Consider the following 27,321-nt stretch of genomic DNA (forward strand, 5'->3'; position numbering starts at 1 on the left):
AATGGCTGGATTTATTTAAGAATAACACATTACAAAATAAAATTAGATTATGAAGAAAAAACATAAAAAAGGGGACCGGAGACTGGTATAAAAAAATACGAGACATCAAAAAAGGTACAAACCTGTCTAAGAAGGCTAATGGAAATTTGTACAAAACTATTGTTTCCACATATAGAATATATAAAATGTTCCCTGTTTGATGGCAGAAATACAAGAGGACATTTACTTTAGAATTATTATTTTTAAAAAAAGATACATCAAGAGGTATGTGTGACATGCGAACTTAAATCCAAGCCTGAATCCTTTCTGCGTGCTGCATTCCATTTCTGCTGGCTGATGGCAGAAACAGAGACCAATCCAGCTGCTATATAAAATTTCCATTTAAATATGGATTCCACTGAAACAAATGCAAGATTGGCTATACCGAAATTGTTGGTGGTGGACTGAAGATAGTCTTCAGTATGATCTGAAAAGGCAATATTCTCTCATATTGGACAAAAGACAATGATTCCATCAATGTTAAACAGGGTGTCATGGGCCCTGTGAAAAATTTGCCCCTTGAGAGATAAAAGCCTATGCCAGCAGGATCTCTTTCTTACTGGTTTCATACAAAAGCTGGACAGATTCAGTATCAGTTTTCCCCTATCTAGTGCCCATGTACAATATATTTTTCTCAATTTCCATTAACTGGATCGGAGGAGGCTGATGGAAGTTGTAATCCAAAGCAAAAATAGGATTATGGAAAAAAAAAAGACTCTTTAGAGCATTCTTCAATTCATTAATTGCTGTTAACAACAAAAACAGGAGGGAGGAGCATATGAGTAAAAAAGCAACTTTTCAATTCAGCTTTTTAAAGAGAGAAAAAAAAGCTGCAAACCTCATATATATATATATATATTTGTTCATTGGCAGTCATTGGGAAAGGCATATAAATATATATATATATATTTATATATTTGTAGTATAAAAACTGTTTACCAATAATTAAAGTCTTAAAACAAGTTATATTGTACCTTAATTCTACAAAGAGCTGAAAGATGAACTATTTAATCCTGTCAAATGAACACCCACTGACATTACAGCTGCTTAGTTTGCTATAAATCCTACTTTTATTGAAAATGTAATGCACCAACTCTTCAAAATTTTAGTTTTTCATGAAACTAAGCTCCAGATCGCATTGCAAGAATATGGTTAAGAAAAAAAATGCTGGCTTTCAATAATAATCCCAGTCATCTGAATGCAGTGATGTAGGCCACAAAGGTGTCTGACTTTTCTTTCTCAGATTCAAAACCCACCACGGCAGGCTTGGGGAGGGGACAGTGAAGAATAAGGACTTTCGGTGCACAATGCCTCTTCCCACAAATCCTTGCGTGTCTTTAGGATAAATGCTTAGTCCTGAATTATCAGAGGGTAACTCATAATCCTCATAATCTCTCAATAATCAGAGGATGACTCATTTACTGTGACAAAATAAACACTGAATGTCAACATAAAGGATTGTTAATTTTCCACTGGGCAACTCTACTGTAGAATCCAAAAGGTCACTGCCATGGTGGAAAACAGAGCAAGTGGTTACTTTTCATGTGCTGGTGACTATTCGCCTTCCATTCTTAAAGAATGCCATTTCTCTTTAATAGTTTAAGAATAAAAGGGAATCTAAGTTGTTGCAACTGCTGTGGGAATCACCCATGTTATTAACAGATTATAAGAAGCAGAAAACACATAAACATGCACATATGTCTGAAAAACCTGGGCCAAATAGATTCCCCAAAACACATCCCTGCATGTTTTACATCAGATAATTTAGCTGCAGCAACAGTAATATGGAGAACCCACAACTACTTAGTACTATGACATTGAGTCTTCTCTAGATCCTGACAGATCCAAGAAAAGATTGCAAGTGCTTCCCTGCACCAAGGCCTAGAGCTGAACACTGGCAGGTCTCAAGTCCTTTGCAGAAGCCGGCCATTTTATTAAGAGAGGCAGAAATCTTCTTGAAGATAAAAAGCTGCATTCCTCCAAGTCTCAAATGTCCCTTGTAAAAAATAAGAGTTTCAAAATACAAAAGAAAATGTGTGCTTCAAAAAGGCCGCATGGCACACTGGTCCAAGAAATAGGTGTATTTTCTTTTTAAAGACACCAAGTGTAATGTACATAGTCTTGTCAGTGGAGAAACCCATGCAGTCCATTTGGAGATGGCCAAGAAGAGGAAACCTGGGGTTTTCAGTCTCTGAAGAGTCTTACTTGGCATGAAATCACAGCAGCTTACGATGGAGGATCTCCCAGACCATTCGTTTCCGGAAGTAAGGCATGTGTTGCTTTAACAGTAAGAAATCAGTAATATCAATATATTTGTAACATTACCAGGGCATTCATTTTTTAATGCATACTGACATATTTCTGCCCCTCCTCTCTTGCTTAAACACAAAACCAAGATTAATCTAGCCAGTACTTTGTTAAAAATAATCATCATTTTTGAAACTGTATTTACAAACTGTAGCCACAAATTCCCATAACCAGTGTTTCCCATAAAAACAAAGAGGTGCCCATTCAGCACCAACTTACTTGAGTAAAGTTAATTGGTTTGTCTTTGGTAATGCAGTCAGCATATTTACAGGCAAACATTCCACAATCACTGCCATTCATTTGTTGTGGGATCTCCTTTAAAAGACAAATAAACCCATCTCCCTTTATTTTCTTGATGAGAACTTCATCGAACTTTATCCAATACTACTGTTATAAAGTGCACACAACAGACGAAGTTTTAAGCTCTTAATGGAAGAGTACAGGTCAAAGTATTACTATTAAAGGACTGTTTTAATCAAGACAGAGGCAAGGGCACCAAAAGCAAAGCTTCAAATTGGCAAACAGGGCAAAGTAGATAGCAATAGCAATAGACTTATATACTGCTTCATAGTGCTTTACAACCCTAAGTGGTTTACAGAGTCAGCATATTGCCCCCAAGAATCTGGGTCCTCATTTTACCGACCTCAGAAAGATAGAAGGCTGAGTCAACCTTGAGCCAGTCAGGATCAAACTCCTGGCTGTGGGCAGTTTGCCTGTAATACTGCACTTTAACCATTGTGTCACCATGGCTCTTTTACCACAGGTTCCACAATTAGTTCCAATCACAACTGAGCTCCAGTTCAAATAATTACAGTTGGCTGCAGAAACTACTAAAGATATCTATGCCTGTGTCCTACTCCCACTCATCATATATCCTTCATTCCAGTGTCCCTTCTTTGTTCAACTTCCTGCCACTTTGCCTGGCTTTTTCAGGGGAGAGCAACAAGGGCTCGAAATGAAAAAAAGAATAAGCCCCATGAGAAGTAAAGTGCAGCTGGAAAGCAAATGGAAATACTAAATGTAACTTTTTCCTTAAATAGCAGAACAAGGAGAATGCTAAGAGTTTTTGCAACAGCTGTATACTGCAGTAAGTGTTGAAAAAGAGTTACCACAAGCATTCAGATTCCAGTTGATCAGAAACCTTCAAAATTGGCTCCAAATTTGGAATTATATGAAATGATACTCTCATAAAACGGCTGCCAGAGGGGGCATGATCAGTCAGATTTCCTAGCTCACCTTGGGGAAACTAAGCAGAGACCACGATATAAACCAAAGCATACTTCAAGGCTAAGAAACAGTAAAGGCAGGAGAAAGAAGCTCAGATTAACTCCTTAATTTACTAGAGTTTTTTAAAGAGAGAGAGGGAAAACTCAGTGAGACGTCTAAGATTCTTTTACTATAATCTGTATTAATAAATGATAGTTCCAATCAGACTTGTGGAGTTTTGCTTTCTGACTTGGCCTTCTTGAAAGGGTTGACAATAGCTCAAATTATGACCACAATTGACCCCAAAATTTATGTGGCTAAGTGAAACATTTGTTAATTGAGTTTGCCCCATTTTACGACTTTTCTTGCCACAGTTAAGTGAATGATTGCATTTGTTAAGTTAGCAACATGGTTGTTAAGTGAATCTGGATTTCCCATTTGCTTGTCAGAAAGTCGCAAAAGCTGAACAACATGACCCTAGGACACTGCAGTTATCAGAAATATGAACCAGTTGCAGAGCATCTGAATTTTAATCATGTGACCATGGAGAAGTTGCAATGGTCATGTGAAAAAGTCATAACTCACTTTTTTTAGTGTCACAACATTGAATGATCACTAAATGAACTGTTGTAAGTCGAGATCTACCTATATATGCCTGTCGATATTATTCTCATAATTTTCTTCAGGTGCATATATTAAATATCTGCATCTGCTTCCACCTCTGACATCTTAAACTAGGGAAGTACATACAAGCTATGATTGATAATACAAACAACTCAGAGTCTTACACAATCAGCCATATAAAACCAACACACCTGGCTTCTTTTACACAGGAGCATCCAGCCATTGGTATCAAATTCCTTGCGCTTTTTATCCAGACTTTCCTGTTTTAAGTACTGCCTGCAGAGATTGGAAAACAACACAAACCTTTTAGCACACAACAAAACTTATGAAATGCTTTTAATGAATGTTGCATTTTAAGAATTTTACTTAGCAAAACTGTTCAGTTATATCAGGATGATCAAAGCTGTTAACAGGTCAACAAATCAAAGGGTGGACGAGAAGAGGAGTTTGACCTCTTGCTCCTCTCAGCAAGAGAGAGTTATCCTGTTCTTCCATTCCCAGACAGAAAAGCCCTGGCCAATTGAGTGTCACCAGGAAATTTAGCCTTTGTCTGATAACTTCATGCATACTGGATTCCCAAATAATTTTACTACCTGCTCTACTCGGAATCCCAAGTCACGTAAGAACTGTTACTATATATGTGGCAAGACTTTAAAACTGACTAAAATGTTTAGTGAGGAAAACGCAGAAAAGCATAAAGCTCTATTGCTTGTTTTTACGCAGTCAAAATATACTTTAAAACCATGCATACTCTGTGACTCAGAAGAAATGTTTTCTGCAAGTCCACTAGCAATTATTCAATGAATAGTCTCCACACCATAGCACCACTGTTTAAAGAAATCCTCACACTGCATCAAACATCATTAACACACCAAGTTCCCGCAATTCCTAAAAACACAACACCCATTTTGAAGCTCGCTTTAATGAACAGCAGAAATAATCATGTTCTTAGTCAAGCACAGTCTGATGTATATCTTTTTGAATCATTACAAACAATAAGAGTCCTAATACACTTGTACTGCTATATACACACATTCAGGATTTTCTTGTCTTGGCAAGGGATAAACAGTTTACTATTTGTTTCAATTATCTCTATATGGAAATTTCTAGTACTCTTGGGGGCTTGTTCACAAAGGTTGTATTTTGTCTTTGCTGCAAGTACTATCTTGCATTTGGCTTAAGGTAACTGCAATTTTTTTTTTTACTTCAAGCAGTAACTCATAAAGTTTGGTTTCATTCTCTGTCTGATATAGATTTGGATTAAACAGCAACTAATGAGATAATTATCACAGAATAGCAGACACAGATATCCTAAATATTAAAACAAAGCATGCTTGTACTTTCCAGGGTGCTTGCTAAGGGGGTCCCATCATTTTAATGATTCATCACCAACCATCACAGAAATAAATGTCCTAACGGCCCAGCATATGGCAACATCCTGATTACTCAGTTAGCGATGAAGAATTAAGTTAAAAGTAATGGTATATTTTCTTCCCCCAAGTATCTCTTCTTGGCTCAATTGGTAAGTTGAAATTTATTATGGTTTCTCCTGTTGAATGAAAAACTTGCTTGTTGCTATATTTTCATTAAAACATCTGCTTTTATAAAGATATGTTACCAGGTCATCGTGGTAACTTATCCTCTTACATCAGTGGTTCTCAACCTTTTTAATGCCGGGACCCCCAACTGGTCGTAAGTCAAGGACTAAACCGATCGTAAGTCGAGGACTAAACCGGTCGTAAGTCGAGGACTAAACCGGTCGTAATTCGAGGACTACCCAACCGGTCGTACGTCGAGGACTTTCCCTGCCCAGGAGCGCCGTGCATGCGTGGTTCCACCCCCTGCGCCGGCCGAGGCGTAGCTGGCAAGCGGCAGAGACGGAGCAGGCCGACCACCAGCTGGCCCAGCTCAAGGGAGGTAAGGCACCCGCCGGAAAAGGGGAAAAAATGGCGGACAGCCTTGCTTGGCGACCCCCGTGAAATGGTCGATCGACCCCAAATGGGATCGTGACCCATAGGTTGAGAACCGCTGTCTTACATAGAGATGGGGTGTCTAAGGGCCCTAAACTCATTTTTGCAATTCTCAAAATAACCTTATATCATGCTACTGTGTCTGTTTTTAAATGCAAGGTGTAAAAAAAGCAAAAGACATTAAAGTACTCCCATTCTACACAAAAATACTGAAAAGAAAGCTGAAAAAAATTGCCAGCACTCACTAACATCAATACTTTCTGCAGCTTTATAGGATAGAAAGATTTTAAAAAGATTTAAAAAGTGAAACTTCAACTGCTTATATTTCTAAATAGGCAGATTTAATGAAAGTGAACAGCGATTTTTTTAAATTAAGACTATATTCAAGAAAATCATTTAGGGTAAAAAAATTAAAAGAATAGATTCAAAAATTGTTCTTGATATTATTTACTCAGCCTAACATACATTCCAGGAATTTGTTAGTCATTTTCTATTCAAGTATTAAGTTGAAACCTGCTTAGCTTCCAAACTCAAATGGACCAGAATGCTGCTTTCTACCAATGAACAATGACTACATAAGAATATCCTAATTTGTACTGAATTATGATCACTCTAGTCAAAACAAATGTTAGAACCAACTGAGAACTACCTATCACTTACAAAAAAAAAGGGAATTTTCTGATGGATGCAAAGGACACAAGGACTACACAGGTGTTCAAGAAACTACTGTGCATGTGCCAAAGCATTTCAGGTACTTTCTTCAACCTTACACCTTAAACTGTCTCACACACATTAGTATCTTTTGAATGCTTCATTTTTCACTACTTCTGAAGCATTATGCATTGGTACTTTAAGGCAAACTGCTTCCTTCGTGTGAACTGCCACCCCCCACTGTTACAATCTAAAATATACAATCAACTAAAATCATAATCCTTCCATCACTTCATCAAGTATTCATCATCAACTTTGTAGGGCCCTTTGCTGAAAGAAGAAAGTTAAGCTATCCCAACTATCTAAAATTCTTAAATAATCGTAATCTGACACTTGTGCTAAATTGGACTAGTGTGTTTGCCTTAAGTGATTTTTCAAACAGGATTTACAATTTATAGAATTAAACCACAGATTTATAACCTTATAAATTTCTTCCCTTTCTAAAAAGGGACAGACAAATCATTCAAAACTCACCAAAAATCAGGAAGCTCTAAAGATTGAAAGCATGAAAGGGTCACTAACCATGAATAGGACCTCTGTCCCCTGTTCCCGGTGTGATCCTCCCACTGCATTCAACCAATTAAAGCCTCCTGAAAGGAAATAGAAAGGGAAAATCAGTTATGGAAAGGGTAACGATCAGCTAAAAGCTGAGTTCCCATTGCATTATTCTAGATGTCCACTAATCATCTAGACAAAACTGAAGTCTTCCCATTCTTACTACCAATAAGATTAAAATAGCAGAAAAGCTGTAACCACAACATTATTCTCAGGGCAACCATCAAATTATTTAGCAACAAAAAGCTTAGTCCAATATATTTATCTAAATATATATTGAGTAAATTATCTCTTTCACTTAACCATAACATTTTACCACTGCCTGCTTCCTAACTGCTAATTGCCTCGGGCAATGACCATTCCTAGTTGTAATGAAAAAGTAACTTCGCAACTAATGCCCACATATACAATCTTTGCAGCATCTCTTACAAGTGTTCCCATTACAATCAGTGAATGCGTGTTGTCCTGTCCCTGATCCATTTTGTTTATTCTGTCCCCAGCAGAGAGTGCTTAAGAAAACTATCTCTTCCTAAGCAGCTTTTTCCCCACAGCATAGTACAGCACATTCCCCAAAAGTCCTTCCTTAACAAGCCCAACTCTGTGATCTTAATTAGCCTCCTGAAAAACTTACAAGACTTTATCCAGCTTCACACCTTCCTAGTTTGCTTGTTTCCTAAACAGCTCTTGGCTGGTAGCTGGCAAATAGCTGGCACTAGTGCATTCCTTTCAAAACGTATTCCCCATTTTGTGTGCCTTCTTATTCTCTTGCAATTGTTCCTCTTCATTGAATGTAAATACAAACATTAATTCTCTTCTTGCTAATTATTCTAGTACTGGGGTAAATACTCCAAAAGGTGGGGGAATGGGAGCAGGCTATAAGATTTGCCCTTTTACCCCACTTCCTTTTGAGTCAAATTCTAGAAAGTTTTCCCACCATTTTTGTTCACCCAGCTCAGGGGTCTTCAAACTTGGCCCTTTTATGACTTGTGAACTTCAATTTGTGGATTTGTAGAGTTGAAGTCCCCAAGTCATAAAAGGGCCAACTTTGAAGACCCCTAACAGCTTTTAGGGTTGTATCTTTCTGACAAGAAAAGGAAAGATAAGGAAAATTGCAGTCATGGTCATGCGATTTCTCACTTAACAACCACATTGTGGATCCCAATCAAGGTTGCTAAACAGGACTACCTGTAATGTACTGATAAAACAATCCTTTGGTGTAAGGGAGAGGAAAAATCACCAATTTTCAAGTCTTTTCTTTTTTTTTAAAAAAATACTTCCTTCCTATGGAGTATTTTCCTACCATCAATCCCAAGGAGTGTTTCACTAAGCTTCATGAGTAGTTTCTGGGCTTTGTTTTAATTTTGTCAAGAATAGATCATAGTAGCTTGCAGATACCACTGCCTGCCCTGACAAAATGCCTGAGATACCTATATTGGTTCCACAGATGCAGCAACTGTGGTAGAACTTGCTGCTAATTACTGGAACAAGAAGGTCCCACCCTCCAGCCCGCCCTGGTCACTTGTAAAAATATTTCCCTGCTTTTTGAAGCTGGTGGGACATATTTATATGTTTGTTCTTGTCTTTTTAAGCTCCTTCACACAGCTGGAAAAGTAGAAATGCTTTAAAGGAATAAAGGTGGATGGTTTCCAAATTTTCTATACTATAGATCGATCCAAGGTTCAGAAAACATTTTTCCCTGGATGCAAATAAGTAGATTTCTAAGAATGTAACTTCCATTACATTCAGTATGCTACGTTGAAAAATATTTGATTAAATTCCAGCAAGATATATTCCCTGTGGCGCTAATCCTAGCAAAGCCTTTCTTATGTCATTTTGATTTATGGAACCTGCAGACTTAACGTTAATTGCTATGTTTCTTTCATTTTCTTAACTAATTTTATTTTGCAGCATTAGTACTTTCTTATGTATATCCTTTTTACAGTACAATAATTGTAGAAATGATAAATTCATTAGACTAATATTCACAGACTATGTAATCAAGACCACTAATTTAAAAATGTCAAACAAAACCAAGAGAAAGCAAGAGCAAACAAGTTCTAATTTTTGGTGGAAAGCATCCACAATGAAAGCAGGTTAATTTCCATCAGTAGGGTGTTCATTTAATGGATGCTTTTATAAGAGAATGTAGGCTGCGCTTCATAGCTAGATGAACATCAGATAGTCTTGATATATTTAGCAGAGCATCTTCAGCAGAATATCAAGATCGCATAGGTACATAAAAAAACAAGTGGTTCCTCAAACAACTTGCAACTCACAAACTTATCAATCACTGCCACCTGGGAAATGTCTTAATAGCCTTTAGCAAAGGTTTTATGAGAAGCCTAGCTACAGGATGAAATCTCTCAGGAAGCACCTCACAGAAAACACATTACCATAATGCCCAAACTACAAGTTGCTTGAATATAGTGGCAAGGCATTCATTTCAGGAAACATTATAAGTCTCATATCAGGCTGCTTTGGATATCAGGGACACTGTGGCCTTCACTGACACTTTAATGATTACATGTGTTCCTGCAGATGAAGGACAACCCATGGATTAACATTAACTTAACATTATAGGTAGCTGTCAACTTACAACCATTTCTTTAGTGACTGTTCAAAGTTACAATGGCACTGTAAAAAGTGACTTATTACCGGATTTCACACTCATGACCACTGCAGCATCCCCACTGGTCAGGTGATCAAAATTCAGGCACTTGGCAACTGTCGTATATTTATGACAGTTGCACTGTCCCAAGATCATGTGATCACCATTTGTAACTTTCCCAGTCAAAGGGGAAGCCAGATTCATTCAACAGACACAATTCACTTAATAACTGCAGTGATTTGCCTAACAACCATGGCATAAAGGTCGTAAAATGGGGCAAAACTAACTTAACTACCTTGCTTAGTGATGGAAATTTTGGGCTCAATTGTGGTGGCGGACTACCTGTACTGTGCGGCTAGGTAACCTATGGCTGCTTGTTTGGTGCCCTTGGAGTTACGAAGGCCTTGGAACAGGTGCGCTATGGATGGTAAAACACGTCTGGTCATTGTAAAATGTCATTGGCTCCATGGTCACATGACCACATTTTGGGCCCTTGGCAACTAGCATAACTTTACAACCAGTTGCAGTGTCCCATGGTCATGTAATTGCAACATGCATCATTCTTTGATGGGTTTCTAGCAAAAAACGCTCTTTCGGGAGAATGTATTCACCTAATAACTGACACAGAGGACCTTGAAATGCTTCACTGAAACAATATTTTGAACTTCTGAAGGCAAAACGAACTTTTGCATCCAGAGGTTGTGGTTGCTCTATCACCTGAGGCTTTCAAAAAGAGACTGGACAATCATTTATCTGAAACGGTATAAAGTCTCCTACTCAAGCAGGGGGTTGGACTATCTGCAACTGGGCCGTGCCAAGTGGCGGGCTGGTGCGCATGTGCACACACGCAGCTCAATTTGCACGAGTGGCGGGCCCGTATGCATGCACATGGGTCCACAGCTCAACTTGCATAAAGTTGGGCTGCGTGTGCATGTCCATCGGCCCACTGCTTGCACAAGTTGAGCTGCACACACGTGCACATGCGAGCCAGCTAGCTCCTCAAGCCACAAACGTTGGGAACCACTGGTCTAGAAGACCTCCAAGGTCCCTTCCAACTCTATTATTCAATCTTCTATGTTCTAATAAATAAATTCTTTGAACTATTAATAAAGTGTTCTTTGTAATGTAATTTTCAGATAACTTACAAAAACTGAAAAATCAAACAAAAATACAATAAACCAATGTTGTTGTCTTTAAAATCAAAATCTGTCGCTAACTTGCTAATATCAACAAAGAGACAATGGATCAGGTTTGATGCAGTTTTCTTGACTCAAAGCTTCATGCTCGAGCAACATTATTTGACGTGTTCATCTTTTAATTCTGTATTACAATGTTTCTGTCCAAAACTGTGATCAATACACTTTCCAAATGGAAAAGCCATTTAAGAGTGGATTAATCTGAATGTTGCTCTCAAAGTTCAAATCTGCCATTTTGTTCAGATACAAGAGCCTATCCCCAAAATCAGGGCAACATGATCAAGGAGTGATCCAACCTAGAACTAACAATAAATTTCCCGACAGAGGAACAATTAACCAGCTTGCCTGCAGAACTTGTGGATGCTCCATCACTGAAGATTTTTAAGAGATTGCCATCTTGAAACAGCCATTTGTTCAGAATGGTATAGGGTCTCCTGCTTAAGCAGGGGGTTGGATTAGAAAACCTCCAAGGTCCCTTCCAACTCTTTATTCTGTATTCTTAAGGGCCTTATTATCAAATATGATCTCTTTTTATAACTGCCTTGTATGTTACATTTCTTTCATTTTTCTACTCTCAAATAACTCTCATATAAATTCCTGAACTTTTTAATGAAAATATAGTACACTTAAGATTGCAATCACAATATAAAAGAGCACAGCGCTTGGAGATTCATACCCTAGACCCTTTTTTAATATACTGTAAAGGGCCAAGAGGCTCAAGTTTAACAGGAAGCCTCCCAGAAAGAATTTATCAGATTTGTTTGAATTGATTTTACAGGGGGTACTATCTACCTTTCATGTTACAGAAGCACACGTGCTTTTAGCTGCCTCTTTGGAAAATACCCTGAAAGTTCAGTATTCCCAAGTGTTATAACAGCAACAACCACTTGGCATGAAGATTGTTTCTATCAATGCTAAGATCATGACGAAAACATGAACCCATTTAACGTAAAAGAGATACTCACAAGAGTATCTTACAAGCTTCACTGTTGGATCCACCCATTGAATCGTAGTAGGTGATGGTTTTTTTCCTGAAGTCAGTAACCTAAACAAGGCAAAAATTTTGTATCAAGACATTGGCATAATCTTACCCAGAAGTACGTACTTTTGACACATTTGGGATAATGCAGGAAACAGAATGGAAAAATGTTTCAGAAGCAAGCATTTGGGAAAGTAAAAATGCCAAAATGAAAAGCCATCACAAAGAATGAATTTAGAATGCATTCAGAACAAACAAGGAACATTTGAAAGAGCTGCTGTGAATTTACTTGAACATTTATATATATATATGCATAATATACTTACTGCTAGGCACCAATGGACACCAAGGTGAATAGGAACCAATAAAGTGTCCACAGAAAATATATCTACTTTTTTAGTCCAACGTTTTACAGCTGGATACCCAGCAGTTTTTAACTTGGTGAAGAAAAATGTGTTAAATGCATGAACAGTTGGAAAGCCTTTTTGTTTACTCCTCTCCATCAGCATACTCATGTAGAAATTAATAATCTGTGTGTGAGAGAAATACATGTTAGTATTTGATGTTTTTTCCAAGACATTTCTTCTCTATTCCTAAAAAACATCTATCTACAGGTATATTACCACTAAAACTCTCATGTCATGACCTGGGTGAAACAGTGCATCATAGAGCAACAATTTTTGAACCAAGTACATTTGGACGCTAACTTACAGAATGTGTCCAAAATCCATGGCCCATGACTCCTAAAGTAATTAAATCTGAGAAAGTTGTAGGTGCTTCAGTGCTACTGACTGCTGCTGTGTTGTTGCTGTGTCATGTGATCTTCATGTTCACCTATGCCAGGGGTAGGCAACCTCGGCTCTTTTATGACTCATGGACTTCAACTCCCAGAATTCCTGAGTCAGTGCTGACTCGGGAATTCTGGGAGTTGAAGTCCATGAGTCATAAAAGAGCCGAGGTTGCCTACCCCTGACCTATGCCATGAGTTTCCCAGCCAGTCTCACAATCCCTCACTCTCTTCCCCACCCAGTAGCAGCCGTTTACTTGCCTGTAGGGAAGGGGAAGAAAGGAAAGAAGGAAGATTCCAATGCTCCCTGCCATATTAACATAAGGAGATTCAATAGAGAAGCCAGAAGCTGCTGCTTCACCAATGGCTTTTTTTTGCCTGCCTTTGGTCATTGTGTTTCTCTTTTTAGGTAAAGAAATCTTATTGCTGAAGTGTACCCAGCCTGGCCCCTCAGAAGACAGCTGATGTCACACAAGGTCTTCTCTCTAAAGTCTCACGAAGAAAACATGTATGATTTCAAGAAGGACTCTCGAAGGATCAAGCCAGGATTATTTGACTAGCAGTGGGAGCAAGAAGATGACAACGGGGATGATGGAACACAGGAGGGTAGCAACTGCGGAGTACAGGGGGCCAAAGGACAGAGATGGAGAGGGGAGACAAAGGATGGGAAACGTTGAAGAATCTCTGCTGTCTTAAGTATGGGTGGGCTGCCAAGCACCCATATTTTGACCATGTGATTGAGCGGGAACTGCAATTGTCATAACTTTGCAGATTGGGCAAGTACCATTCATTCAGTGTAATTTCAAATGGTCACTGAACAAATGAGCATAACTTAAGAACTACCTGTACAAATCTCACTAGACTACATAACAAAGAATAATGGATGTAAGTTATTTTAAAAAAGCAGATTTCAACTGAATGTTAAGGGAAAAATTCCAACAGTATGAATAGAGCAGTTAAATAGTTAGAGCCAATTATCCAGAGCAGTGATGAGTGTATTTTAATGATGGCTAGACAGCTGCCCTTCTGGATACCTGTAGATGTTGGACTCAAAGAGCCTTTACAACTCAGATTTATGAGTTTAAAAATTAGGTTTGAAACAGAGACTGAAGATTTACCTCATCATTGAGCCAGTTGAGGTGCTTAAGAGTCTGAATGTCTTTCCGAGTGATGGTTAACCGGAAGGCTTCACTCAACACTTCGTCCTGGTTTCCACTTCGTAATACATTTTTTATTTCTTTCTCCATTTCCTATAAATAGTTAATAGGAAAGAGAATTGGGTTTCACTGAGGTTTTTAATCCAAGCTGAAAAACCAGACTCCTAAGTAAAAACTTCATTATGAAGGATAGACCCAAAATGCAGAGTGAGAACACAAAGAGGAGTAATGCAGGTCGGACATATTGAAAGTTTCGGAGGGGGAGGCTGTGGATCAGGAAAATTATATATTGAAAAAGTTTTCACGTAATTATGTTCTACAAACAGGTTTCTCTTGGAAAAGTCTGGAAATGTTTTGATTACCTCCTATATATTTTTAATGTTGCACTTAAAAAAGAAAGGGTTTGAAATTTTCCCCACTGAAGAAATGCAGATAACAGGAAACAAAACTACTAGAAATATCAAGTTAGGCTAAAAGACCCCCCCCCCAAAAAAATCTAGCTTTTAATGAAATAGAGAACTTCAAAACACTACAGAGCATGCTATCACAGAGATGTATTATGAAGAGACACAGTTTGAGAACAACTCTGCCAGGACAGTTGTTCACTTCTATAAACTACTATCCAGGTACTTATTTCACCAAGGCAGCAAGATTTTTTACCATTAATGTAAAAGCTAACCTCTGTAATTTCAGGAAATTCATCTTCACTTTCCACTATCTTATTATCCTCTGGAACAATGGTAACAGGAATTTCCTTTTCAAGAGGAACTCGAAGATGTAAATTTATTGACTCAGGTACTGAGGTCTCTTTCTGCAGTCTCTAAAAAGAATATCATTAAAATAGTGACACTTAACATTATATCAAGTGGTCAATCCCAGACGTTTGTGGACAGGAATTTCATCAAGTTGCCCACCCCCATTATCTGGATTTCTTACATTAATTTATGTACAGAAGGATGCAGTCATCAAACCTATATAGAATTATGGTTATATAAAAGCCCATATCAACAACAGGAAAATCTAGTGACTGTTCATAAATATGACCAAGCTTGCTGATATCTAGCTTATCAGTTTCCAATTCAACCTATAAACCTCTTCTATTTGTCTATAACCTTCAACTGGGTGAAAAGGTGCACTATAAGGCAACAATTTTTGAATCAAAGTACCTCAAATAGGCCAACTTAAAGAATACGTCCAAAATCTGGGACCCATCACTCCTGTGGGATTGAAATTTCAAGGATCTTCAGACCAGCTGTATTGGGAAACTTGTGGTCACTGCAGCAACACTGATATGCTGTCCTGCAGTGCCACTGTGGTGATTTTTGATACTCCCTGCCAGCTCCCCACAAGCAAAGTCAATGGAGAAGCCAGCAGGAAGTCAGATGTTGCTTCCATTGCTTTTTTTTTTGGTTACCTGTGGTCATTCTATTACTCTATTTAGGGAAGTAAATACCTTTGAAACAATGACCAAACAGGACATGGGTCATCTAGCATGCAAGGGACTCAAATGGCAATATTAAGGAAAACTATGTATTCAATTGCATCAATTATTATCATTCCTAGCAAAGATAGAAAGCACCTGGATGAGCCTTTAAAAACAATAACCATGTTGAGTTATCTCACCTGATTCTGTAACTGCAATGCCAAGGCTTTCTGCTCCTCTATATGTCGCAATCTCTCACGGGCTCGGGAGTCATATACACTGGTTCTAGATGGAAGTTTTTACATAACAAACTGAATATTCAGAATCACCAGCCATGAAAATTCCTTTTTGCACACTTTTAGTTATGCCTATCTTATTATTTCTTTCAGCTCCTGCTCCTTCCTTATGGGAAGGCTGGTTTGAGATATAAGATGGGGAATGCTGGGTGAATGTGTCACGTCTGCTGATCTAGTTCTAGTCCTGCTGGACACCCACACACGCATTTAATTCAAGATAGGCAGCTTGCAGCTTGCACACTGGGACTTCAATTGCATTTCAGTGGTAATTCCTAGATCAAACGATAACATGCAGTAGCAAATAGTCAGATTGAGGCCATGTGGGGGCAGTTTGAGGCCATGTGGGGGCAGCCCTTTGAAAAGTAAATAGCGAAAAAAATGAATGCACTCATTAATATCATAGCATCACTCCAGCTCTTCAGATAATCAGAAGGGCGAATTATGGCACCTATCTTCCAAATATTGCCCACATTTAACTGAAAGATCTGTAAGAAAGGATCTAATAGTACAGACTAAGATTTAGTGCTGGGATTTGAATACTTATTTTTCTATTTTAAAACTTTAAAAGATTTATATTTACTCCTAAAAGCTCTCCAATATTGGTATCTAATCAGAACAGTGATTTCACAGGTACTTTATTAGTTTGTTTGTTTATTCATTCATTCATTCATTTTCTGCACTTCTTAACTGCCCCTCTCCCCCAGAGATTTCTCAGTGATTTCTATAAAATATTTTCAGTCTTGAGACCACAAATTAATAAGTTAAAGTTCCATATCCTTTAGTCTCTCAAATATTCTATCCTACGTGATCCTATGTAAGATACAACAAAGACATGTGAACTTAACATAAAGTTCTCTGCCCTTGTTAGCAATAGGAATTCAGATTGTCTAGAGCTTCTTTACAGTACTGGAAAAGGAAACTGTGTGTGTGTGTGTGTGTGTGTGTGTGTGTGTGTGTGTATGGCTTGTCAAATCAAGAAGGCAAATTTAGCTTTAAGAAAGGGATTTAGAAATTCTTAGAAATTCTTACAATTCTTTTATCCACAATTCAGCTTCAAAGAAAGGTATACTAAAATGGAAACAGAAAGTAGAAAGGATTAATGTTTCTTCCAGGAAAAAAAACCAAGCAAGTTATTAAAGGTAAATTCCAATAGTGCTGCTAAGGCAGAAGAGAATATCAAGAGCAGTAAATAATTAAGTCCAAATGTGCACTTGGCAACCAAACAAAAGTTTCTACCAAAAATTTACTAGCAAATTCTATCAATTTCAGAAGTTTATCAGAATCAGCAATTGGGAAAAGGTCACACTTTCTGCTTAAATGATACTGTATATCCAAAAAAAGCCAGGGAAACAGAGTGCTTCAGTAAATGGTACTGCAAACGGACTACAGAAAAACTCTGAAACAGCAGCAGAGTTGAAAAGCAGTGAAAATCTGAAGAAAAGTCTGAGGCACTTTCTAATAGTCTAGAGGGTGGGGAAAAAACTTTGAGGTTTATTACACGAAACTACAAAATTTGCACTAATTACTAATGCAGTAAAATGTTTTATTCAAAGTAAACCAAGGCCAAATGGACAATCCCAACATCAGAAATAATGCTAAAGTCCCTCTAAAATGAATGAAGCATTAATAAATTTGTTCTAATTATTCTGGCAGCCTAAGCTCAACAAATTTACTTCACCCATATTTTTTGGTCTACTTCCCTCAAAACAATAAATTGTAGTTTCTACAAATCAGAAAGCCCACTTGCCTTGGAGCTGGAGATCTGAAGTCTTTGCCATTTAACATTATGACTGAATCACATCCTAGATCAAACAAAACAGGGTGCAAGATTTAACATTACTCTGTACCAATAATCTTCTCCAAAACAGAATCTGTATCGTGACTGAATTCAGATTTATTCAGTTAATTTAGGTACCAGGCTGGGAGAAACAACAAACCTGCATCTGAGAATTAACAGTGCAGATGGTCTGGAGAAAATAATTCAAGAATTTGGGGTCATGAAATAAAATCCACAATATTTCAATGTATATCAGTTATGTTTTTACCTTCAGTCTGCACATCCAATGCTACTAGATTAGTTTGTTGTATGGGTGTACTGGTCTTGAGATCAAAGTTAACAGGGGAAGTAAAACTACAAACTGGTTGTGGCAGTGGTTTGTGAGAATGCTGCTCCTGTATCCTGAGAAGACTGGATGACTGGTTGTCCAGAGAGGGACCACAAACATCAAAAGGTTTCATACATTTGTTTTCAGTTTCTTTCACATTTTTTTTATTGGAACCTGCACACCTGGGCCTGAAAACAAAAGCAAAAGGCCAGAAATTTTGGAAACAAACTTGTAGGCAATCAGATTAATCAATATATTTCAGAGACTCACAGATGAAGAGACAATAATGAAGAGGCTTTGGAAGCTGACAGATTTTTCCCTGTAACCATTTGAATCAACTGCCTGTATATTTCTTTCTCTTCTTCCCGAACTATCTGGGGAGAAAAAAAAATCCCATACATTACCAGAAAGTACACAGTACAATAATAGAGTGTCTACATAGAAACACAATTATTTTATAGGATGCAAAAGTGGTTTAAAGTAATTTATCACTGACAAACTAAGTTTATCTAATATGCAGAACAAATTAAAATCCTAAAACAAGCATCACCAGGGATGAAAATGATCTCAGTGATGTGAGAGTACAGACAAATGGTCTTGTCCATAAATAAGAATGATTCCGCAGAAATTTTATTTATTTAGCATATGGCATTCCATAGAGAATAGGAATTTGGCTTACGGGCAGTTGGTTAGTCTATGAACACCTGTATTTCACACATCTGTATATTTATATTCCAGATCTATCTTGTGTTAGAATGTGTGTGTGTGAATATGTGTGTGTGTGTCTTCCTCCACCAAAGCAGATTCAATTTATTTTTTTTCCTTTTTCACCTACCTCTTCTACAGTACTGACGAATCTTCTCTGAGACTTCTTGGGACTTAGTAAGCTCCGACGACATGATGGATTAGCGACAGACTTAATTGGAAAGGATTTTTCATAGGTAGAAATGTGACTGTGGTGGTTTGATTTTCCAACAAAGGAATTTGCAGCCATACTGCAAAAAAAAATAAAAATAACTCTTTTTAGCTAGGCTTATAAAGACATTCAAGTTTTAAATATGGTTCTTTGCATTCTAAAAAAACTCAAATAGAAACTCTAACAAAACCATGATTATTCTCTTTAAAAAAGACAATTTAAACATATAGTATGGTGAAAAAAAATCATAATGAACCTAGAATAATGTACAGTAACAAAAAATGATGTGATACTGTGTTTCGGAGGAGGTTAACATTGATATAGCTTTCGTGTGGATTCTACTGACATAAGGGCATTCTGAGTAAACAGATAAAGGATTCAAGTAGTGGACTATAATACTGTAAAAAATAATCACTTCTTTAACTGCAATAATTTGCAACCAAATAGTCCTGTAATTGGGAATATTGATCCACTCATCTATGGCGAACTGCTTCAACTCCAGAATAATTGAGTTTTCAAGTATGATCTTATTTCAAGTCCTTCCACAATGTTTATATGAGGTTTATGTCTGAACTCTGACTTAATATTCTTCACTTTAAACTGTGAATTTGATAGTCTTCATCTATTCTCCTGCTGACTATATAATGAACATTGTTAAGCCTATATAGGCTGGAAGTCTTAAGCTTCCTTTCCCAGAAGCTCTCTTGGTCTTCAACCTCTGGCCCTCCTCCTGCTTTGCTGTTATGATTTGGTAATTCCTAATATCATTACTCATATTCCAGGGGATACCACACCTGGCATCTAGCCCATTAACTTGAACATGTAAGATAAGGTTTTCACAACCTGGTCTGTCTTTCTAGCAAGGAAAAAATGTAAATAAGTTCTATAATACAACTCTCCCAACCATGTAAATTTAAAAGCATGTATTTATAGGATTCGGCCTTTTCTTGTAAGTTAGGCCAATCTCACAAGAAGTAAACCAAATCAAACTTTTTTAAAAAGCTGCATAAAAGTCCCCTTTACTTTTAAATCACTAATATGCAGTTCATTTAAGATATTTGCAGCTGCTTTTATATCTATACAGGTAGTCCACAAATTATGACAATTGAGCCCAAAATTTCCATTGCTAAGGCAGTTGTTAATTGAGTCATCCCATTTTATGACTTTTTTGCCACCACTGTTAAGTGAATAACCTTGATTGTTAAGTGACTCATGTGCTTGTTAAGTGAATCTGGCTTCTCCCACTGACTTTGTTGGAAGTCGGCCGAGAAGGTTACAAATGGTGACTCCTGGACAGTGCAACTCTCATAAATATATATTAGTTGCCAAGTGCCCAAATACTGATCACATGGTCATAGGTGTGAAAACTGGTCATAAATCATGTCATAAATCACTTTTTGGTGCCATTGTAACCGGCCACTAAACAAATTGTTGTAAATGAAGGACTACCTGTACAGCTAAATTTCAAATTACTGTACTTCAGTACAGTGGACTTCAAATGAAACAGACCAATATTCTATGCTAATCAAAGCCTGTCTCAATGACTTTAATTGGCAAAAAATACAGATGTCTCATGTGAAGTCTGTTGCATCGAAATTACCAAATGACACAAAGAACCAGGGTGATATATTCTGTTTCTCAGATGTCTATGAATAAGGGACATTCCCTTCACCAATTAGTACATTAAAACTATTACAGGTAGCCTTTTTTAATGTCCACCTGTTCAGTGATCATTCAAAATGACAGCACTGTACCCCTCGTGACTGTTACACTGTCCTCAAAGTCACATGATCACAATTCAGGCGCTTGGCAAGTGGCTTGCAATTACAATGCAGTGTCCAGCAATCACGATTGTCATTTGTGATCTTCGTTGCTGCCTTCTGACAAGCAAAGTCAATGGGGAAGCTGACAGGTCACAAATGGCAATCACGTGACTGCAAGATGGTGCAATCACATAGAATTCATCTAAAGACAGCAACCGTGAATGCTGAAACTGTTATTGTAAGTTGATGTGGTCATGTGACATCGCACCTTATGACTGTATCGCTTAGCAACAGAGTTCCCGGTCCCAATTACCATGGGTGAGGACTGCCAGCATTTATTTCCTAAGCAACCGCATATCTAAGCTTTGTTACATTTCAGAATGTTTCATATAATTCTTAAAAGATTACAAAACCTGTAACAAATAGAATTAAGGTGTTAATAACAAAAAAAAAATGAGAAAATTTTATGTACCTTGGATTTTTGCGTGTTTCAAAATATACACTGCGACTTACTCTGGGCTTCTGTGAAACAGAGCCAAGAGGGGAGCTGCAACTCTTCCACTGACCATTGGGACTTGTTCCAAATGTTCTTCTTACTCCAGTTGCTGGGCAGCTCTCAAAGCTTGGGGATTCTGCCAGAGCAGAAGCAAGGAATGGTCAATAAGATGCCAATAATCTTTTATATTACCTACTACATAAAAATATGTTTTCTATGTTCCCCAATTTTTAGAAGAAATTACAAATATTTTAAAGAGATTTTCCAAAATATATTTTGAAAGGAAAACTCAACTGGCTTTCTTTATGTTTAAACAAACTACCTTGTGCTAATAATTAACTTTTTTTATTTGTAAATGTTACAATTCAATCCGTTTACAAAAGCACTTTTAAGAAAAGTCAGTGAGGTGAACATAGTCAACTTGACTGTCCATAATCAATTCCTACCAAAATTTCCAACCAAACTTTGAGCCACACTAAATTTTACTTGGTCCTATCTACTTTTTTCAGAAAGAGATATTCAATATTGTAAAAATGCAAACAAAAAATGTTCAATATGCAGAGTATGCAAATGAACGCATCAGAATATTCAGTCAAAATACATATATTTTACAAATGTAAGTCTATGCCTGCTAAATTAGCAATGCCTTTCTTAAAAAACCTGAGCTCAGACCAAACTACAGAACATACTTTGAATTTGAAACCAGATTCTGACAATAGAATAGGTCCCAAGGATACAGTAAATGGAAATTCCTGCTAACAATTGATATTTCTAATTACCAAGTCATCCAACCGGCAAATATGCCTCTATAAACCATGAAGAACATTTCAAATTATATTAACTCCTTATAGGAATAAGGCCACACGTTAAATGAAGACCACCCCTCTATTTAGTGGACACTTTAGATTCAACTATAAATTGTAATATTGAAAACACAGATCACATGTGACTTGTTACTTAACTGTTAGAATCTTCTGACAGATCTTCATCTGTTTACAAGCCAATGCAACCAGACTTACCTGGATAGTAATTGAAACTACAAGTATTTCCCGTTAGAGAAGTGGACGGTTCGGCGAAGCTGTTAAACTTGTTTGATAAAAACTAAACAGAGAAACAAAAAATTAAAAATGTCAAGAAAAGAACCAGTAGTTTCAGTAGTTACAATTACATGTTAAGAAGTAATTGCAACTCCTAGTCCCTCTAACATTCTTCAGTTACAAAATATAATGAAAATCGATTACAAAAGATAAAAAATAGTACAAAACAATCTCAACATGGTTATTTCACAGTCTAGAACAGTGGTTCTCAACCTTTTTAATGCCGCGACCCCCAACCGGTCGTAAGTCGAGGACTAAACCGGTCGTAAGTCGAGGACTAAACCAGTCGTAAGTCGAGGACTACCCAACCGGTCGTAAGTCGAGGACTTTCCCTGCCTGGGAGCGCCACGCATGCGTGGTTCTGCCCCCTGCGCCGGCCGAGGTGTAGCTGGCAAGCGGCAGAGACGGAGCAGGCCGACCACCAGCTGGCCCAGCTCAAGGGAGGTAAGGCACCCGCCAGAAAAGGGGAAAAAATGGCGGACAGCCTTGCTTGGCGACCCCCGTGAAATGGGTTGAGAACCGCTGGTCTAGAACTTCAGTAGTAAAGATTAACAAAGTTGGAAAAGCAAATCAGAGAAAACTATTAAACAGAAGAAACTGATAAAATGTTATTACTGTTCATGATTGTAAGGCAAAAAATAATGATTCATATTAATAAGGACAGGTACTTGCGCAATGACTATTTATTCAATCACTGTTCAGTTACAATGGGGCTGAAGGAATGGTATTTATGACCAACCTAACTGTTGCAATGCCCCTGCCATTGCTGATGCTAAGGGGTGCTGTTACACAATGTTTCACCTAATGACCATATCACTTAGTGATGAAAATCCCAGTGTCAATTGGTGTTTAAGCAAGCACCGCATGTACCAAATATTCTGTAATAAATTTTGCAGCATTTTTACTAATCACAGAGGCTTGAATATCTAGAAGCAGAGGATTAAAATCTTATAAATCTTGATCTGAATAGCCAGAGTGACATAAGATAAGTTTCTAGCTTCTTTATTAAATGTAATTTCAAAATTAATTTATAATCAGACATATATTGATTTATAAAAATCATTATACAGATAAGAAAGCAGAAGTAACTGATTCCCAAACCTTGTTGTCAGACAATGGATGCTGGTTGCCTGAAATAAAATTCTGTTGCTCAGGAAAAGTCTTGAACACAGAAGTATGATTAGCTTGCATATAGTCCCCAGCATCCATCTTCATACAGTCAGTAGTTTCATCTTTAATTAAAAAAAGTTTATTATTTGAGGAAGAAAAATAAGCAATTTGTTTTCTTGCTATTACAGATTCTACATAATAAAATAGAAAGTACTGAAGAATACATGCGAAACTTCAATAGAGAAAAGATAAAAAGCAGCACCAAAGTACAAGCAATGTGTTAGCATTTCTCCACAATTTTAACGCAGGGAAAGGTAACAAGTATAATAATGAGAGCAAAAGATTAAATGTTTGCAATTTTGGGCTTATGAAAAAGGTAAATAAACAGAAGATAAAGAAATAGAAAAATTATACATATACAAGGAAGAAAACACCAATCAAGCAACACTAATGACAGCAACTTATAAAAAGCATCAAAGCATGCTTTCAATGAGTACTTGCTGCTTCTAAAAAGGAACTATATTTTAAAATATTATTTTAAAAAGTATAAGAGTAAAGGACCCTTTGAATATAACTACTTTCCACTCCATTAAGCCATATATTTCAACCATATTTTGCTGAATGAACTAAAGTGACTGGTTTCACTCATAACACTGAGCTATAAACTGCAGTTTACACAGCTCAGTGGCTATGTTCACACGAAACAAACCTTCCCCTGCTCCCCAGCAAATCCCATTATAATCTAACAGAATATGTGAACCCAACAGGTGGAAAGAGCACAAAATTAAGAAAAAGCATGTGTTCTCCCCTCAGAACCTGATTATTTTAAGTAGACCTAGCAAGAGATGAATAGTTATGTGGTAGCTCTCACAAATCTATCACAATTACTAATTGTGGCATATGCTGTATGTACATTCACGATCATTAAAGAAACCACAACGATAGCAAATACTCTGCAGCATTAGGAAAACCATTAGTTACAGAAATTGTTCAGAAATGCATTAATTCTTAAATGTCAAATAATAAATTTGAACCTAATTAAAAATGATTGCCAATTGCTTTAATGAGAGGTTTCTTGAAATGGTAGATTATAAAACAGTAACTTAAAATTGACAATTAAATGGATTAATTTAGCATATACTCACCCATCATTATGCTCTTTACATAACTGACTCAAATTAATTGAATCTTCAAGAACCTGAAAAAAGAGTGGAAGATAAAGCAAATGTTATACATTAAATAAACAGATGAACCAGATGTCACATTTAAAAAAAAATCATAGTGGAAGGAAATATATATCTCTTATGCCATAATATCTCCTGATATAATCATTAGGCTTTGAAATCAGTTGCATTTCTCCAACTCTACTTGAGATGACACTACAAACAATATTTATTTCTGTCCTCTAAAAGTTGGATTCAAATTTATTCTCTCAAATACTGACAAGAGCTATTTCAGACTACCAAAAACATTTGGAGCATACCAGGTTGGGGAGGGCCAGTTCATATTCTTGTATGAAATCATGGTAAAATATAATATTAGTGAGCCATTTTAATAACAGCAAAATAGCTATTATAAAAAAATGTACATGTTTCATCTGTTTACCCACGTTCTACATTCCCTATTACAGTATGCTGGGGGGAAAGCTATGATTAGGCTTGTAACTTAACCAATACAGTTTAAAAATGATTTTTTATTTTTTTTTAAAGAAAATTTATCTCTTAAAAAAGTAATTTCATATATCGGCAAGTTGCAACAGATGTTTTCAGAACTTCAGTTTATTATTGGCTACAGCAACAAATTTTAAGCTGTTTCCTCTCCTTCTTTGAATAAAAATAAAGTCCAGCATCCCAGCTTGCACCACAGAATATTTCTTCTAACTCTTAAGTGTATCAGTCTAAATAATAAATCAATGCCAAAAAGTTTTTTGATACGTCTCCAAAATACAATTTGTTTATACTGATGTTGTCTTTAAAAAGAGATGAGTATCTATCTCATACTCTTCATGTGTTTCTTGATGTAACTAAAAATCTAGAGTGGAACTAGTTATTCAGGATGTGATTATCCTTTTAATTTGGTCTGCAATTCATGATGATGAATTTGCGAAGAACTGAAGGCAAACTGTAGGAGTTACAATTCTGGGTGTGTTATTTTCCTCCCACATTCAGATTTCTCTATTCTATTTTCACAAAGGGAAACAAACGTAAAACAGGAAAAACTATGGTTCATTCACTATAGGTTTTAAAACAGGGCAAATAGTCACCAGTCAGAAATATTCTACTTGATCCTGCCTGGAGCCATAGGCTATACTACCTAGTTGAACTCTACAATCCCATACAACAGTGTTTCTCAACCTTGACAATTTTAAGGTATGTGGACTTCAATTCCCAGAATTCCACAGCCAGCAATGCTGGCTGTGGAATTCTGGGAGTTCAAGTCCACATGCCTTAAAATTGTCAAGGTTGAGAAACACTGCCATACAACTCTATGACAATGTTACCATTTTCACATATACATGTTATAAAAAAAAAATTTTAATTCCAACTCTGCTCATTCCAGATTGGTAACGCCATTCTCTTACATTCTTTCCTCTTACCAAAGACTACAAAAGCAGGAGCAGAGGGAAATAAACTCGGGAGGAGAAAATGACTGCCAATGGGAGAGACTTTATCCTACTACAGCAGTGGTTCTCAAGCTTTTCTTCACCACAGACCCCTTTTAAACACTTTTTGTGGCCACGGACCTCCAAGACATAACTCAATATTTAAATCATAACATTTCCTCAAACCCACCCCCCCCCATTGGGTGAGAACCACTGCATTACAGTATTCAGGCTTATTTAGTAACAAAGCTTAGTCTGAGGGCTGACACTTGTTTAGGGAACAGGGTGAAGAGGTTAACATTTGTTTTGGGCTATCACTTCCATCCTCCCCAGTCAGCACTGTTGAGAGCTATGGGGATATTCCACGCCCCAGGCATGCAAACCTCGTGCTTGCTACTTTGTTATATCACTTCCATCAGCCCCAGGCAACACAAACAACGATACGAGTTTGTGGGAGCTTAGTTCCAAACACGCAAGTTACCTACCTTTGGAACAGGGCTTTGAATCAAAATACCCTCCCTCTTCCCCCCCCCCCACGAAATATGAAGCATTTGCAAGGAAACACGACCAACCGTCAAACTCTGCCAGGCCTGTCCCAAGGGAGGAGAGGTTAAAACCGAGGAGACTCCCGCGCTCGCCGTTCACTCGACCGGAGCCCGCCCGTCCTTTTCTCTTTCAGTCACTCCGTACGAGGCCAGGCCTTCAAAGGGGACGGAAGGGAAGCAGAGCGGGAACCGCAGAGAAAGGGGCTCTCGAGGGAGGCGCGTCGGGCCTGGGAAATTAGGGGCAAGGCGCGCTGTTGCCATAGGGACACTTCCAGACCCCCACCCTCACGCCGGAAGCTGAAGCAACGACCATGACGGAGAAGGGCACAGTCGACCGTTCCCGCCTTTTACCCCGCGTCGTTCCCCCCGCTCGCTTTCCCCTCTCGGAAACCGCCGCCCGCGATTCTTTCTTTCTTTCCTTCCTTCCAACCGGATTCGAAGAGGCGGGAACCCTCGGCGCAGCCGGAAGCGAAACTACCTTTCCGGTGTTCTTCGCCCCGCCCCCTCGACCCCTCTCTTCCGGGGAAGAAGCTGCCGCTTAGATTTAGAAGACTGGCGGAGACGGTGGAGACTTTGAAAGGGGCGGGGGAACAGAGGGGAAGGAAGGAGGGGAAAGGAAAAAAAAAAAAACTCGTCGCCAAAGAACCTTGAACGGAATTGGTAGGCGGACGGGCTGCGCACGCGCGAGCGCGAGCTTGGCATGAGGCATGGCGTAGTAGTGCCTTTAAAGCGCGTGCGCGTTTTCTGGTTCGCTCCGTTGGAACCCACGTGTTTTTGTTAGAAGGTCGATGCCTCGTTGTGTTCCATAATAACGGAGGGTTTTCTGTGA

General features: G+C 37.9%; 1 protein-coding gene across 1 annotated transcript; it reads right to left on the reverse strand.

Moving 5' to 3' along the window:
* On the reverse strand, positions 1-26,539 carry SENP1 (SUMO specific peptidase 1). Its single transcript, XM_015817132.1, has 18 exons — positions 26,520-26,539; positions 24,491-24,543; positions 23,337-23,467; positions 22,158-22,239; positions 21,115-21,274; positions 18,795-18,958; positions 18,234-18,333; positions 17,904-18,151; positions 17,606-17,660; positions 16,888-16,926; positions 15,763-15,847; positions 14,819-14,959; positions 14,101-14,232; positions 12,522-12,725; positions 12,182-12,261; positions 4,368-4,452; positions 2,566-2,661; positions 1-2,318 (listed from the first exon to the last, which is right to left on the reverse strand). Exons 2-18 carry the CDS (start codon positions 24,495-24,497, stop codon positions 2,256-2,258), a joined length of 1,872 nt encoding a protein of 623 aa, XP_015672618.1. The 5' UTR covers positions 24,498-24,543; positions 26,520-26,539; the 3' UTR covers positions 1-2,255.
* Between the last annotated feature and the right edge of the window lie 782 nt (positions 26,540-27,321).

This window comes from Protobothrops mucrosquamatus, unplaced genomic scaffold, assembly GCF_001527695.2.
Source record: "Protobothrops mucrosquamatus isolate PMUCROS unplaced genomic scaffold, P.Mucros_1.0 scaffold555, whole genome shotgun sequence".
NCBI classification, from domain to species: domain Eukaryota; kingdom Metazoa; phylum Chordata; class Lepidosauria; order Squamata; family Viperidae; genus Protobothrops; species Protobothrops mucrosquamatus.

What these genes read in the sequence shown, in the direction of transcription:
- SENP1 (XM_015817132.1), bottom strand. An exon ending in TTCAGATCTCCAGCTCCAAG is followed by an intron (nt 16,927 to 17,605) that starts GCAAGTGGGCTT and finishes TTTCCATTTTAG; the next exon opens with TATACCTTTCTTTGAAGCTG. An exon ending in GAAGCTTGTAAGATACTCTT is followed by an intron (nt 4,453 to 12,181) that starts GTGAGTATCTCT and finishes CAATCTCTGCAG; the next exon opens with GCAGTACTTAAAACAGGAAA.